This window comes from Asterias amurensis, chromosome 21, assembly GCF_032118995.1.
Source record: "Asterias amurensis chromosome 21, ASM3211899v1".
Classification (NCBI taxonomy): Eukaryota; Metazoa; Echinodermata; class Asteroidea; order Forcipulatida; family Asteriidae; genus Asterias; species Asterias amurensis.
The window spans coordinates 646,853-662,657 of record NC_092668.1 but is presented as its reverse complement, the minus strand read 5'-3'; the positions used below and the strand labels follow the sequence as shown (position 1 = coordinate 662,657).

Sequence of the window (15,805 nt, the reverse complement as noted above, 5' to 3'; positions counted from 1 at the left end):
ATACCCCCTACAGCTATAATAAGAATGTATCCAGATCTCAAGAAACACATAACCCCCCCCCCAAAAAAAAAAAAAAAAAAAATCAAAAAAAAAATCCCGGGTCCAAAATGATCCGGACCAAGATCCCTTTTGATGCAACTTCACCTTTAGCTTAATATTTTTTATACAGGAACACTTATTACTTATATTCTTCAAAAAGGTCAAAACATTAATACATTAATCACAAAGCTATTACGCAAAAACATTCTTCGGTTGCATTGCACGGTCTTGACATCGTCATCTTCACTTGTTATGCGACTTTTCTTTGATCGCAACTGGAAACTTATATAATGCAGTTTATGGTAGGCCTACGGCCTTCGAAAATGTTTCGAATTATCTTAAAGTAAACTTGAATACATTGTTACATCAAGCCTTCTAACCCACACCAACAATTAATTTGAAGCAATAATAGGCCTAGTAAACACAGCAATAAAACATAATAATTATGCAGCTGCAGCTGTTGTCGAATGCCGACTTAGGTCTTGATCCACATGACTCTGACGTCATCTTCATCCCTGATATTACAAAAAAAAACCCAGCATCAATAGGAGAATAAATCAAAGTTAAACATTAGTGAGGAAAATCAAAACCCCTTCTTGATAATCAAACCATCATTCGATTAAAACTTCAGCTGTTATCTTTGCTAGACATTCAACGACACCTCCACATTTTTAAAGATTTAAAACCAGGTTTTCGGAATAAATGAAATTCTCTTTTGAATATTTTTTTCTGCTCAACGATCGTCTTCATATTCTCTTAAAGACGGTCAGAGCATACTGAACGGGTTCTTCAGAACGAACACTGTGACAACTGAAACTAAAAGAGACTTTTCACATCCCAATGCAAACCTCACTCTATATAGACGCAATAATTATTGTACCTGATTGTCACTGTCGTATGCTTTTCAATGTTGAAATTCTGTTCTTAAATCGATCCAAAAAAGGGAATTGTTAAAAACAAAATTCAGGAAATGTTTTGCCGTGGCAATTTTAGAGGCCTACCAGCAAAACAAAATTGCATTCCATACTTACCAGAGCGATTTGAGGGCGTTTTCAGTGTCACACGTCGAGTCGATATTTACAAACTCCCCCTTGTTTCTGCGCTCTCCGCCAACGCGGAATGATGTGTTGTTACCAACATGAATGTACTGGCCACACCCATCATTCATACTCGACCAATCACCGAAGGTAGAGAACACTCCGGTGATATGTACCAACTTCTCTGTGAAGATAAAGACACACGGCAACTTAACTAATTCCATCATCTAAGCCAACCCCATTGACACCACAAATCCATTTCTGCCTTCAAAATCTAAGTCAATCAAGTGCTACAGCCTTCCCCTCACCAATGTTGCCACTCTTGTCCATCCACGTGTTTGGGTCTTGTATGTACGTTCTGTCAGTTTTTATCTTAGGGTTACCCTCTTGCCTTGTGTATGTTTGTATGTTTTGTTTATTTTCTAAAATTTATTGTTACGTTTTACTGTTTTATAATGATATTAATAATTGTAACCATCCTGTTATTGGCGCTTGCGCCATTTGGATGCTTAAAAAAATAAACGGCGGCAGAGAGGCGGGTGGTGTATATTAATACCTTTCCCTTCAGCCCCAAAGACCTTGTCAATTTATTTCAATTTTCAATCATAATGATGTTTTTAGTCTAAAAAAGCACATTCATACTTTGGTAGGTAGCTGACCAATTGTCGCCCGTAGGTGTTTTACAATTGGCCAGGTTGGCGATGACGTCATCGGGCTCGTCCTTGCCAACCGACCAGGAACATCCATTGAGAATCCATGAGTTGTTTGTGCTCAATGTAGTGACGTCATCACTAACTGCGAATGATACATCTCTGTTGTTGTCCAACCCCAGGCAACTGACCAGCTCACGAGACCAGTCGACGGCTGGGTACTTGACGCATTCTCCTCCACTTTTGTAGTATAACCTTTTCAGGGAATCAAAATAATCTCAAAATACTGAGTGATATCTCAAACACGCGACCACCTTATGAAATGAATGTTCATTTTTATTGTATTATCTAAATTTATATCGAATAAAAAATAAATCGAACGGTTCAGAAAATCCAATATTACGTTTCATCCCCTTACAGTAGTGAAAGAACGACTGGATCGACACGCAGATGCCCATGGAAGATGCAAAATGTGACGTCACATGATTAAATTGGTTTAAAAATGGTTTAACCTTTTCAGATTTTCTTCGCACAGACAACCAATTTTGGCTTATATCATGCATTTTATAAACTTAGTTTTACTTTAGAATGACGATAAGATATTGATATTTTCACCTCATCCATCCACCGCCGTTGGATTCTTGGTCACAATCTGAAAGAAAATGAAACACAACGGTGTTGTTCCTATAGGTAGATGTTGATTCAACGATGTTGGGTGTGTGTGGGGGGGGGGGGGGCAGCAGAATCAAGTAATGTAGGTGGAGTCGTAGCCCTATATAGGACTCTTCCTCTGTAGTACAATACGAAAGTGTAAGGCCGCCAGGGCTAGTGGAGTCATTACTATATAGGTTCGTTTCATGATGACGGACATAATTAGTTTTCACTCATCCTCATGGCCGCGATCAACACGTTGAAGACATTAAAAAAAATTGTTTTGTAAACTTTTGTCAATGAATTTTTTTCTTGAATTAGTATAGAACAAAAGCAACATATGATTATCGATTTAATTTAATATGAACTATTCGGTGATGTACTTACACACAGTTATCGGACTAAGCGAGTTGCCTAGACAACGTGGAGATACCAAGTAGTTACCGTTACCATGGGAATGCCCAGCTTCAATGTATTCACGACAAGATGATATGGCTGTGATAAAAAAAAAAAAAAAAATAGATTATACTCCAGCGAAACTATAGGGCCATTTGTCTTTATCTTCCATTATTGAATTGGTCCTTTGAAGCTAAATCTGCTATTCATTTTTGGCGATGAGAGAATCGGAACATTGAGATGATGACATCATTAGTTCTCCGTCAGATACGCAGATTGACAAGATAAAGCATCACAACAAAGTGAACAAAAAAACAAGTCTGTAAATTCTTAAACATACCTAAACAGGAGGGTGCAACGAGCGGATGCCATTTTGTAGAGGAGAAGTAGTTGCATATGTTTTGCCATATTACCCATCTCTCCGTAGAGCAATATAATTGGCATGTCCTCGTTGTTGAGTTGCCCCCAGTTGATAGAATGAAGCCAGTATCACAGCTGAGCTGACAGGTTGAACCAATCAGAGCACCCCCAGTGCAAGTGCCATTTTCCTTTCTAATGTGGTCATCTGACGGAACTGGTGAATATTTACATTTTATTTCTGTAGCAAATGGAAAAACAAAGTTTCCAGTAGTGGGCATAATTAATATCAAAGTCTTCAGGTATCGGTTTTAATTTTTACTTCGAATCAAGAGAATCAATTTGATTCAAACTTCGTTGACGCTTCATCATGCTGCATAACCAAGAGTTGCCAAAGTCGTTTCTAAACAGCAAACAGCAAGTTCAAAAGATGACAAATCTATAATCAGCCGAACTAATGGTGCCGCCATTATTATAAATAATCCACAAAGTTGTGTAGGCTACAAAACTTCATGTTTTTTTGTTTTATTTGTATTTTAGGAAAGTCACCATCACAAGGCCTGAAGGCCACTTCAAGATGTGGGCTACAATTTTTGTTTCCAGAGGCCGAATTACTCCTAGGGCTGAAACAGGGTTACCCCCTTTACAGTCCATACGGATGTAGGCTTGGGTATCATCAATCAGAAGCCTGGATCGATACACTCACCTTTAGTACATTCAGAGCCACTTACGTCACAGTTCCCATCCACCGGGCATGTAATATTGGCTGAACCAATTAAAGTATAGCTTCCTTGACATGTGACTTCACATTCACATGTATCGATGGGTGAGGATTGGTTGGTCCCAGTGATTCGTTTGTATCCACACTTAATGTACCCATTATCAGGAGCTGTTGTTTGGCAATTCACAACTGCAGCAAGAGAAATATTACCAAGAGAAATCTACTAGAATGTGTATAATTTTTTTCAAAGCAATTATCTTCCCTCAGACCCGGTGCCTCAGTCAATTAAAGGCATTGCGATGGTTGACGTATGCAGTGGACCTATTTTGTTTAAAATATAGTCTATTATTAAAATAGTATAATCTTTGTCTAATCATGTCCACAATATTGGTTTATTGCCCACAAAAAGCCCCAGTGCCCACCCCCTATGTTACCGGAAGTACATGCTTCATAACAAAACAAAAAAACGTACCCTTGCAGTTGAGAGTGTTCCCTGACCACACCCCAATACGATGTCCATTGCTTTGACATGATGCTGATGACGTTGCGTGTATGTAACCATAGTCACATGACAGTTGACAAATAGTGCCATACGTCACAATGACGTCATTCGTGCAATCGCTGGTAACACCGGCCGAGGTGTAAATGTCCTTAGTTGAGCAGGTGACGTCTGTGATTAAAATGACAAATTAATTTCAAGCTCAGGGAAAATCATGAGCTGGTTTTTAGTTTAAAAAATGTATGTGTATCACACACAGGGTGGGTACAAAACTGCACACTTGATTACCTTTTTTTTAAAATAAGGAAATCCTTATTGAGCTGTGTATAGCAACGGCGCAGACGTGACGTCACCGGCAAAGTGCATAATATTATGAAAGGTGAATATAGTGAGGCCACAAGAAAAGAAGACAACAATGGAACATAATTAAACTTCAGTGAGCATCATCCCTCCGATAGCTTAAACAAAGTATATACACATGTATAGGCCTATGTGTGTTTTTTGAAATTTTATCTTTTATCAGTTTTTTTTTTTTTTTGCAACATAAACAAAAATCAGTTTACCCAAAAGTATAATTCTGTTCTACTCTACCATTGTTAGTGGTTTCCCACATGCTTCCCCTTATCTCAAATCTCCCGGGTCAGAACTGACCCGGACGCCGAGTCATGTTGAGCATGACGTGTGTCTCATACCGGGGTGCTGCAAGGACACCGGTGTAACTGGCCACCCATGCAAGACTGAATTACTTTGGACAATACTCAAGCCCGCCATAGCCTGTGGGCGACCGAGTGAGTGAGTGAGTAATTTTCGGGTCAAGTTAACCCGAAAGCTGGCTGAAAATGTGACTTTTCCTCTGATTCTTTGTCAGTTTGAACCATTTCTTGGGTAATTTTTAGCAAGTTTCCGGGTTAACTTGACTCAGTAAATCCGGATACAGTCGACCCGGGAGTTTTTAGTGGGTACATACCTGGACACTTAAGCCATGTTTGAATCTCTTCTTGATTGTTGCTAATGATGAAGGTATCATAGTAGGTCACGTTGAAGGGTCGGCTGGGTGTCTGGGTGTTCTTGCCACCCAGTTCGATCTGGGTACACTGACAGGGGTCAGGTGCCGGAACCATCCAGCGGTATCTACCAGAAGATGGGTCCTTCTCTTGTACAATGTAGCATGACAATGCTTCAAGAAACAAACAAATACACGGTGTTTGCTTTAATGGCATAACTTATTGTGACATAAAAGTCAGGCAATTTGGGGTCAAATTGGACGATTTACAACCATTGTTCACAAATCTTTTGGAAATATTAAAGAATTTATAAAACAAGTCCATCATAAAATGAAAACCAATATTGCTTAGTAAAGTAACGAATCTTGCTTTTGAAGTATTGCGTGAAAAATATATAACAACAAATTTACAACAATATCAAAATCTTTTTAAAGATCTTGAATATAAAACAGTAGAGAGAAATGACGCTGATTTACCTTGGCTGTGTGCGAGCAAGACAAACACAAAGCAAAAGACAAAAGACGCCATAATTCTGTGCTCATCAACAGGTGTGTGAGTGCCAACGTCAAAGGTGAATTCTGAAGCTATAGCTATGATGATCGTCATGATACGTACGAGCATGGAGGAAGGAAATATTTCCTCCCTCCACGAGATGGCATTATTGATCGAACCATTTATTAGCCGTGAACGCGTGACTGGATACCTGTTAGTAATTTAATACACACTCATTATGTGTTGCGGTATCCGTGAGTTTCTTAATTGTTTTCGTCCTGGCATCATTTTTTACAAAAAATATGTTTTATAAAATGAGTATACCCCCAACCCAAAACAGCAACAACAATTACAACACCACCAACAACAAAAACAACAGCAACAACAACAACAGCAACAGTAGCATGACAACAGCAGCAACAGTGCAGCAGCAGCACCGACAGTGACAAAGACGGCGACAGCGACATGTCAGTGACACTGTGAAAGCACCAAACAACTCGTGTTCTGTTTACGATCTGGGTTATGTTTTTTTTTTACCATGGCATGGCTGTGTGATTTAATAATGAGACTCATATACAGCAAGGTCTAGTTGGCAAAGCTGCGCAATTATTGTCACATTGAAGATAATTTTCACTATGGCAACTCAGAATTAGACCACTGGCCAACGGACCGATGGTTAACCATTTTCTTATAACTGGTTTACTCTGTATTGTGCAATGAAAACGGTTGATTACCAGCGCTGCAACTGTTTCCCGTTCGGTGTGCAGCCATCTTGGATTTTTCCCATTGATATTAATGTAACCAAACCGAGGCTGTGAGGTCAAAAAAATAGTCTGGTTCCTATTGACAAAATGATTATTAGCATTCATTATTGTTATTCGATACAAGGAACATGACCAAGATGGAAACAGCATGATAAAGGTCTATTCATACCTTTCTATTGCAACTATTGTTATTTTATACTGGACTAGACACAATTCGGGCTAATAACTATAATCCAACTACGATCGATATCCTTGTGAGAAATAGGCCATAGCTGAATAAAATAAGCTGTAACCATGGTGATGCATCCCTCAATATCCCTCAAGTCGAATTCCGGTCATCTCGTACCCAAACAGGACTACTTAAAGATGCTCACTTGCTGCTTTGATGTTTTTTTTTTAAACACTGTAACTCGAAACAAACTAAATAACTAAAAAACAAACCAGTAAAATAAATAATTCGACTTAAAATAAAAGTAAAAAATTAAGCTTTAGAAAATAGACCATCAAATTACTAAATAATTACAAATCAGCTATTGAACAAAACACAGCTTTCTACTACCAGGGGGGATGGTGGGGGGAGGGAGGGGGGGGGGGGGTGAGGAGGAATGAGAGTAACATTTCTTGAAAAAACGCCGCAGCATACTTTTATTTACTTATAATGGCATTTTAGTGGCATGTGTAGAGTGTCTTGTGGTGTTGGTTTTTGTCATCACAGCGCAGTGTCCTCCAATGAGGACATGATGGTCGACTAAATTAAGAGGTTATTTTTGTTTCAATTTTTGTTTAATCATTATGTCCTTCACTACCCATCTACTTCTGAAAAGCACATACTTTTTGTTCTAAAGCACTTCGAAAAAGACATACGCACGAGAGGGTTTAAAAACCACCTGTTTGAGTTTGAGTTGACTCGTAATAGATTGATAGATCCAAAAACGATCCACATGACCCTTTCATACCGGCGTGCACACACACTAACAACACGCGTGTACTAAAACGCAACTGGTAATCAAACGAACAATTCAACCAGCACTTACTCTTAAACGACGGGTACCCGGGAAAGTAGCATCTATCTTCGAACAACATGGCGGACACAGGAACGGAAGAACAACAAGTTGGCGAACAAAATGGTGATCAAATTCCTGAATCCCAACAGCAGATAGAATCAACTGCGTCCACTCCTGCCAAACCCGGGGACAGTATATTTGCTTCGAAAAGCGAAGATGATCCTGCGTAAGTTGCGGTTTTAAAACGACATGTTCAAACGTCGCAGTGCGTCGTACACGAACAAAGATTTTTTTTTTACATGTGGAAAGTAGCCCATTGTATGTGTTGCATCTTTTTCGTGAAAATTTCCTTTGACGATGTTCGGCCCACGATGTTTGACGTAAAGTTATTTTTTGTTTTTCTTGGATAAGTCATTTGGCATTGAGCTGGTCTTTTTAAAGATGCTGAACTAAAAACAACATAAATTATTGTGCTTTACCAATAAAACTAAATGTGGTTTTCTAGTTATTAAAAAATAGTCCGTGGATTACAATTTAAAATTCAGAGTTTCAACACTTCTTCCGTTCACTGCTGTGGTGGTACATATATGATGCTACACAATGAAATTGGTGAACAACCACACTCACAAATCACAGATTTGGATGCCTGACCCTGTGTGCAATGATAATCGTTCCCTCTCAGAGTCAGAATCATTCATTTTGAAAATGCTACTTGCAAGACTACACCCAGACACCTGTTCAGATTGTAATGTTCTGGAATCTGTCCTTTTATTTTTAATTTTAATTTAAAAAAAAACGGTCTTCTCAACAAGATGAATGACCTGACAGTTCTCCATCCAAATTCTACTTTTTTTTATTTGTAGCTTGTTGTCCCCATTGTCTTTCTCCATAAAATAAAAGCGCCTTGCATCGTTTGGTATATTTGCGCTCTATAAATCCAACTATTACTTATATAAGTAGTATCAATATTATTAAACAAAGTCTGATAGTGTGATATAAACATTCAATGCTTCTTGTTTTCCCTTCATAGGAAAATCTTTGTCGGAGGTTTGAACAGCTGTACTAATAATGGTAAGGACAAAACAAAAGACCGCCAGTTAGTGTTACACAGCATGAGTCTCAATCTCATGCATGAACATAGATCTATGCAAAAATTGTAACTCTTCATCTTCCCAACATGCCCGACGGTCCTGATTATCACAACTATTCAGCCCAGTATATACTTCCTGCGAATGAGAATGGGTTAAGAATTTTGAAACATTCGCTGCGAAAAGAGCCTTGTGACGTCAAGATTTGTATCGCATTCAAAACCACAGGAAGTATAAGCCGGGCTTAACTCAAACAGTGCTTGGTAAACGGCAAGACCTACTTTGCATGTCGGTTACGTTCACACATGTTACCACACTTACTGCCAAAATAAAAAGGTACTGAACTGTGCGCAGTTTGTTTAAACAGTGGGAATAGACTTGGCCCAATAACGAACCAGATATACAATGTAGTGAAGCTAGGATGCTAATGAACTGATTTTCTCTTTTTAAAATTCAAAGCAGAGCCAAAGAAAAATTGAACATGACTACAGTTTTGTTTAGTGTGGGTCTTTTCCTTTTTTCCACAATTACATGAGTAATATATCCTTTGAAATGAAAAATTTATCAATCTTTTCTATTTGTTGCCTTCCAGAAACACTGAGAGTTTACTTCTCTACATTCGGGACAGTCAAAGACGTGAATGTGAAATATACACAGGATAGGATGGGAAACCTAAGAGACACAGCCGAACAAATGCGGTCGAGGGGTTTCGGATTTGTCCTTTTTGAAAGTTCAGCAGCCGTCGAAAGTGTAGGCATTTTTCCATTTCAATATCTTGTATATTTTTATAAGGAGGAGAAATGGTTTTGATGGTTTGACTGTATAATTGAGTCTTTCTCAAAGTCTACATGTTGTAAATGACAACACATTGCACCAAGCAAGTTGTACCTTGATCATCTCTTTAGATTGATTTGGTGCTGTATAAATGCCTATTATTGTTTTTATATCTTTGCATTCAGTAAGATTGAATGGTAAGGGAGTAGGAGGGTTAACTTATTTTTCTGATTCTTTGCAGGTATTGTCGCAAGAACACACGGTAGATGGAAAAGTGATTGAGGTTAAGAAAGCAGTGAAACAGGGACAGGCAAGATCCAAGAAATTGTTTGTCGGTGGAATTTCCAACGGTATATCCGAAGAGATCCTGGAAGCTTATTTCTCAGCATTTGGAAAAGTAAGTTAGATAAGATAAAAGTAAGTTAGAAAAGTAAGTTAGACAATGTAGGACAGAGGGATCAAGTCGTCCTAGACGACGGGGACCAATTACAAATATTGCTTAACAAACTTCTGCTTAGCAAATATGAGCAGGACACTGGTCACAGGTTTTACATGTGGAAAAAGAACCCAGTTAAACTAATTGCTAAGAGAAGGGGTTTACCTGGTGCTTCTTGCAGTGGCTGCTGAACGCACCAAAGCACCGTTAGAAGGCGTACAGAAATGGGTCTCATAATTCAAAACAAAGCTCTGCTTATCCCGTTGAAAGAAAAAAATAATGAGAGCATTCATACATAAGCGGATTGTTAACAACTTTCTGAAAGTGCATCTCATTTTCTCAAGCCAACACTCTACATTGGGTAAGTTGAATTTTGCTATTAAACAAGTACTCGTTTCATTCTCTCCAAACAGATCTTGCAAACCAAAATCTTTGTTGACCGTGTGACGCAGAAGCGACGCGGTTTCGCCTTCATCCAGTTTGAGAATGATTCAACAGTGGACACAGTTGCAGAGGAAAAGTTTCACGAATTGACGGACGGAACGGAGACGTGTAAAGTAGAAGTCAAACCAGTAAATCAGACAAATGATAGGTTTGGTCGCGGAGGATTCAGGGGTAGAGGAGGATTCCGAGGAGACTTCAGGGGAGGATGTAAGTAATCAACTCGGATCTTAAGAAATACTGAAGATATTTTTTGGGCGATTCACAAGACAATATGCCGTTGGGGTTCAAGGTTATAAAGCTATGAGTAATGAGACTTGAAGGTTTGCATGATGGAAAGACAATAGTGGAAAGACTTTTTTAAGCTTTGAAGAACAAAAGTCTGCTTAGCGTGGGAAAAAAAGCTGCTTAACGAACGTAGGTTACCTGTTACCAGTCAAACTGTCGTGTACCGTTCATGACTCTTGATTGGTTACTTACATACATTTGCATACCAAAGTTCAGAAGGTCATTTCTTAGATTTGATCGAGTGGGATTTTCGTCTTTGAATTTCATATTACTTTATATAGATCCTTCTTAGATTCATAATTGTTTTTATTAAATATCTCTCTTCAGTTGGACGAGGAGGTGGTGGTGGTGGTTTCCGTGGCAACCATCAAGGAAGAGGTAACTACCAAGGCGGAGGTCAATACAACCAATGGGATGGCTACAATCAAGGTGGACAAGGAGGCGGATATGACAACCAAGGAGGATACGATCAGAGTCAATACTACCAAGGTTACGATCAGTCTGGTGGCTATAATCAAGGATATGAACAACAATATCAGGTAAGGATAGATATAGGGTTCCAGATTGGTGTGGTGGGTGTAGCTGGGTGTTACAAAATGAAAAATGTCTTCATGTGCCACCAAAGTGGTCCCGCAGCATGCACTGCAATTGGTTGCTACTAAATTGCCTGCAATAGTTGCTTTGTTTGATAAGGCCCTAAGACATGACATGTTGTAACATAGCTTAGAATGTGCCATACTCTTCCAGTGTTGCTTTTAATTCTTGTTGTTTGTCTTCGTTACAGGGCTACAACTACAACAACTATGGACAGAACTACGGTACTCAGGATGCATCTGCGGGTCAGTATTCAGCTAATGGATCTGGTTTCCAAGCTGGGTATCAGACTGGTGGTTATGATGCAACCAGCTACCCAGCCCAACAACAGTATAACTATGGCACAAATTACGGACAGGGTGAGTAAATACTACTCAAATATAACAAGCCTAAAAATAATAATAACTACCCAACTCATAAATAACAACTACCCAACACAACAGTTTAACTACGGCACAAATTGTGAACAAGGTGACCTAATATTTTATCAAGCTGAGATTTCCAAACTATTTGGAAGTTTGAGGAAGCATTATTTCATTGTTTTTCAGGTTCCTAGCGTCTTGCCCCCATGAATGGGCTGCATACTAGGCACAGACAATGCAGGCAATAATATATTGATATTATTAATGTTGCATTTTTTTTTTTTTTGTGCCTTGGGTGTCTCTATTGAGACAGATATGTGCGTGTTATAAATTAATAATAATTATTATTATTATTATTATTATTACTATTATTAATAATACATTGTGTGATTATGTTATGTTTTGACAGAGGCGTCCAGTTACGGTAAAGCAGCTACTGGAGGTTACCAACACACTGCTGGCCAGCCCTACTGAAAAAACTATTTAAGGTGTGTTGAGGACAAATAAAAAACCAATAAGATTCTGCTAAATTCATGGAAATTCTTTCATAGAATAGGCCTACATGTATGATACATTTAACAACAAATTGGGTTGTAATTTTGGGTTGAACAAAGTTAAACTCAAACTGAATTTCAACCTGCGTTTCCTAGATTGACATGCCATTGCTCTGCCAACTGAGCTACCTAGCTCTAATGTTGGCTGTCTCCCCATTTTGTCAATATCTTTGTTCGGGTGCCAGTCACAAGCCATACAATCTGAAACTGCCATACATCAAGGGATAATAAGAACTAGTACCCTGAACACTAGTCATTGGGCCAAAAACGATCCTGTAATGTTTCTGAATATGCATCCAAGTTTGAAATACACTTTAGAATGGCTGCAAAACAATTATACAAAGATGGTAAAGACAAATCAACCGGTGACTTATTAAAAATACTTTGTTGTAATTTTCTACAGGGGTGTTTGGGTGATCTGACTGAATTGTCTTAATTAATTTCTTGCAGGTAGTGTTTCTCCCTCTAATTTCTCATTCTACATGGCTTCCTTCTCTCCTCCCCCCCCCCCTATAGAGTCATCAGCCCTGTCGACATGGAATCAGTGTCTTGGAGAGCAGCTTTAATGGAGGGATGATGATCACATTTTATTTTGGACAACCTTGAAATAATGAAGGGTTTCTTCACAACGCTGGGTTTCTTAAATCTTGCCCTGACTGGTCGTAGCTTTAACCGTTCAGTTAGACGGGCTTTGACATACATATTCATGGGCTGTAACATGCATATTCATGAGTTTGCTGATAGATATTTCAACTTCTAACTAATGGAAGAACAATTCCACCACCAGGTACAGACTACTCTGTACCCCTTCTCACTAGCTATTAATTGTTTGCTTTCTTCCTGTTTTCACCTTTTATGTTTCACCATTAATCCTTTAGTAAGTGTAATGTGACTCAATGTTTTGGTACCGTTGTACTGTAGTCACTTTCATTCTATGCCTGTGTACTCCACCTGTTTGACTAGATACAGACTTTAAATTTCCAAATTCCACTATTAGTATAGACAATTTGAAAGCACTTTTTGTATTTCATACATTTTGAAAATAACGACAACATAGAAAACACCTATTTTTTTAAAGAAAAAACAATGTCATCCCATCCCAAAACTTTCTCTAAATGATTGATTTTTAAGTGTTGGTAAGGAGTGAAATATTTCTGAGCAAACTTTGTTTATGCCTGTGCATGACTCATGCTGCAGTGTTGTTCCACAGTGGACTTTACGGCCGTCTTTAAAAATTTGGTGGATCAAGTTAATCACACACTTTAATATCAGTCAGATGCCAACTTGTTTGGCGTTACTATGGAAGCTGCCAACTATCTTATAACAGGTTTGATATTTGACTTGAGAGTCATTTGGAAAAGCTGTTTTCATTTATCGTTCAAATCAAAACAATTTAACAGAAAGACAAATCTCTTAGAGGACTTACTTTGATGTGACATTGACATGTGTCAAAAATTCTTGAGCTTTGGAGTTTCTGCTGAACTTATCAGATATATCCAATAAGTGAAGACATTGTTGGATCAAGTTTATCCACCAAAGCCAATAAAAAGGTTGACTTGATTTTTAAAAAGGACTTCTTCAGGATTTCAACATGGTTTCTTAGATTGCAAGAATAAAATCCATGCTGTGATATTAAAGGAATAGTGGTGTCTGTTTTTCTGCAAGGAAAAAGTTACTTTTTAGGGGAAAACCCAAAGCAAATACCATGTTATTATTTGAAGAAGTCCACTTATGTTTATTCTTATTAATTGTGTAGATATTTATACGTGTGAAGTCTGACCACCAGAGATTTAATATGATTGATCTTGGAGTAAATTACGATGAAATGTATTACCAGTCAATGGAAGACATGTTGTTGCAAGCCTAATTTTTGAATTGAGAGTTTGTTGAACTTCGAGATCATATCTTGACTTATTAGGTAACTCTGTGTGTGTATCTTTTGTGGTTCAGACTTGACATTTATCCGTCTTCTGTTTTGTATGCACTTGAGTTTGTGGTTCTCAGTGAAAAAAAAAGTCCTTTTGTTTGATCCTTTTAGTGTATTTCGGTTGTTTATTATGGGATGATTTTTAAAAGGTTGTGAATGGTTTAAAGTTAATAAAATGAGCATTCCTTATGCAGTAAATTTGCCAAAGGTTTTTTTAATGTAATTTATTGACGGACGTGAATCTGTAATAAGTGTTTCTGATGTGTATAAAAAAGTGCCTAGTATGTTTTGAAACAACTTTTCTAATGACGATCTTATTTAAACTAAAATAGTCACTTGAAGAAAATTTTCCAGAAATTTAAACGGTTAAAGTTAAATTTATCCTTTGAAGAAATTTTTAAATTCCTTAAACTGGGCCGTGCTTTCCAAGTGCCCTTGTAACAAAGTGTTTAAGTAAGTTTTGTTAAAACATTTTGATAAAGGTTTTGACATTTTTGATAAAGGTGCAAACATTTTATTGTGTAAAGCTAAAAAGATTTTTTTACAAGAAAAGTTGGAAAAGAAACAGACTGGCTTTCTGATTTTTCTAGATGTCTGTCCATGTGTGTGTTTGGTTGTAGAGAAACATTTCCCCTATACATGTATAAATGGTACCTCTCGTAAAACCATGGTTTATGCTTTTGTTGGGGGGGGGCGTGTCCAGAGAATAATGATACAACGTAAAAAATTGATACTTTCTTTGAAGAAACTAGTCGGCAAGGGTAATTTCAACCGATACCAAATCGGTACCATTAACCACATAATATGCAAATTCCTTAAAAAAAAAACTTCGATCAAAGTTTTATGAAAACAAATACATTGTACATGGGTAACGTGCAAAGAAAGTGCTTGAAAGAAAGTGCTTGACCTTGAACCATTGATCTCCTTGAACCCATGAATGAATGGATTACGGAGCGTGTCTCGTCTATGGCATGCAGAAGTGGCATAAATTCACGTGGGCTTATATTTATGGCGATTGGTGAGAGGGCAGTAAATTTTCAGTCAGAAACTCTAAACTAAGAGAAACCGTCCTTTTGGTTTTACTCGTAATACAATACATTTATATTGCGCATAATGCAGGATCCTCTAACACATAACATAGTAAACAATGACATGAAATATATAAAGCAAAACCACATACATGTGTTGTAATTACAAAAATAAAGATTCAAATAAATGAGTCTTTAAAACTCCAAAGAAATGCTTATTTAAAAGTCCCTTGAAAATCTGCTGAAGAGATTAGAGATTCAGTTTAGCGAACCTGAAGAGGTAAGTGGTGGGGCATTATTTGCCATTATACCAAAGAAAATCTGCAGGAAATCATAAAGAAAGAGGGAGAAAGAAAACCCAATTCAATAATCAACTTTCTTGGTGATAGTGTGATAGTTAGAGAGTGCCTACAAAGTTTCTTTATGAAACACTTGCAAGACATCAAACTTTTGAAATTGTTTGTGTCGGTGGTGACAACTTGACAAGGCACACAAACAACTACACAAACCGTGGGCTTGTTGACTGTCTGTTGTGTAAATTAGAGATGACTTTCTTGTTACGTCAAAACATGGTCTCAATTGTTGGCATGGGTTTAGGCTTTTGATGGAGTTCTTACTTGCACATCTTCAATAGTTTGTTTAAGCATGGAGCTATGCATCGATCACCTTTTATGTTTCCTTCTGAATTTGTTGCTTTGG

General features: G+C 37.9%; 2 protein-coding genes across 3 annotated transcripts; one reads left to right on the top strand and one right to left on the bottom strand.

Moving 5' to 3' along the window:
• Positions 1–174: 174 nt before the first annotated feature.
• Positions 175–5,882, bottom strand: LOC139952799 (E-selectin-like). Its single transcript, XM_071952022.1, has 10 exons — positions 5,831–5,882; positions 5,318–5,527; positions 4,324–4,521; positions 3,837–4,040; positions 3,114–3,371; positions 2,765–2,872; positions 2,342–2,378; positions 1,719–1,981; positions 1,071–1,260; positions 175–554 (listed from the first exon to the last, which is right to left on the bottom strand). Exons 1-10 carry the CDS (start codon positions 5,880–5,882, stop codon positions 515–517), a joined length of 1,560 nt encoding a protein of 519 aa, XP_071808123.1. The 3' UTR covers positions 175–514.
• A 1,772-nt stretch (positions 5,883–7,654) lies between these two features.
• On the top strand, positions 7,655–14,276 carry LOC139953157 (uncharacterized). 2 transcript variants are annotated; one of them, XM_071952585.1, is made up of 9 exons: positions 7,655–7,840; positions 8,645–8,685; positions 9,295–9,452; positions 9,718–9,873; positions 10,326–10,563; positions 10,969–11,180; positions 11,426–11,594; positions 12,007–12,085; positions 12,602–14,276. In XM_071952585.1, exons 1-8 carry the CDS (start codon positions 7,692–7,694, stop codon positions 12,069–12,071), a joined length of 1,188 nt encoding a protein of 395 aa, XP_071808686.1. In that variant the 5' UTR covers positions 7,655–7,691; the 3' UTR covers positions 12,072–12,085; positions 12,602–14,276. The 2 variants fall into 2 exon arrangements, with proteins under 2 accessions (XP_071808686.1, XP_071808685.1); XM_071952584.1 differs by having other exon boundaries at positions 7,656–7,840; positions 12,668–14,276.
• Positions 14,277–15,805: the final 1,529 nt, after the last annotated feature.

Excerpts from the sequence above, each read along its gene's own strand:
- LOC139952799 (XM_071952022.1), bottom strand. The coding sequence starts at position 5,882 with ATGGCGTCTTTTGTCTTTTGCTTTGTGTTTGTCTTGCTCGCACACAGC. Across the intron at positions 2,379-2,764 it reads GCTTAGTCCGATAACTGTGT|ATTGTGACCAAGAATCCAAC; the intron begins GTAAGTACATCA and ends ATTTTCTTTCAG. Across the intron at positions 1,261-1,718 it reads TTGGTCAGCTACCTACCAAA|AGAAGTTGGTACATATCACC; the intron begins GTATGAATGTGC and ends TTATCTTCACAG.
- LOC139953157 (XM_071952585.1), top strand. The coding sequence starts at position 7,692 with ATGGCGGACACAGGAACGGAAGAACAACAAGTTGGCGAACAAAATGGT. Across the intron at positions 9,453-9,717 it reads GTTCAGCAGCCGTCGAAAGT|GTATTGTCGCAAGAACACAC; the intron begins GTAGGCATTTTT and ends GATTCTTTGCAG. Across the intron at positions 11,595-12,006 it reads TGGCACAAATTACGGACAGG|AGGCGTCCAGTTACGGTAAA; the intron begins GTGAGTAAATAC and ends ATGTTTTGACAG.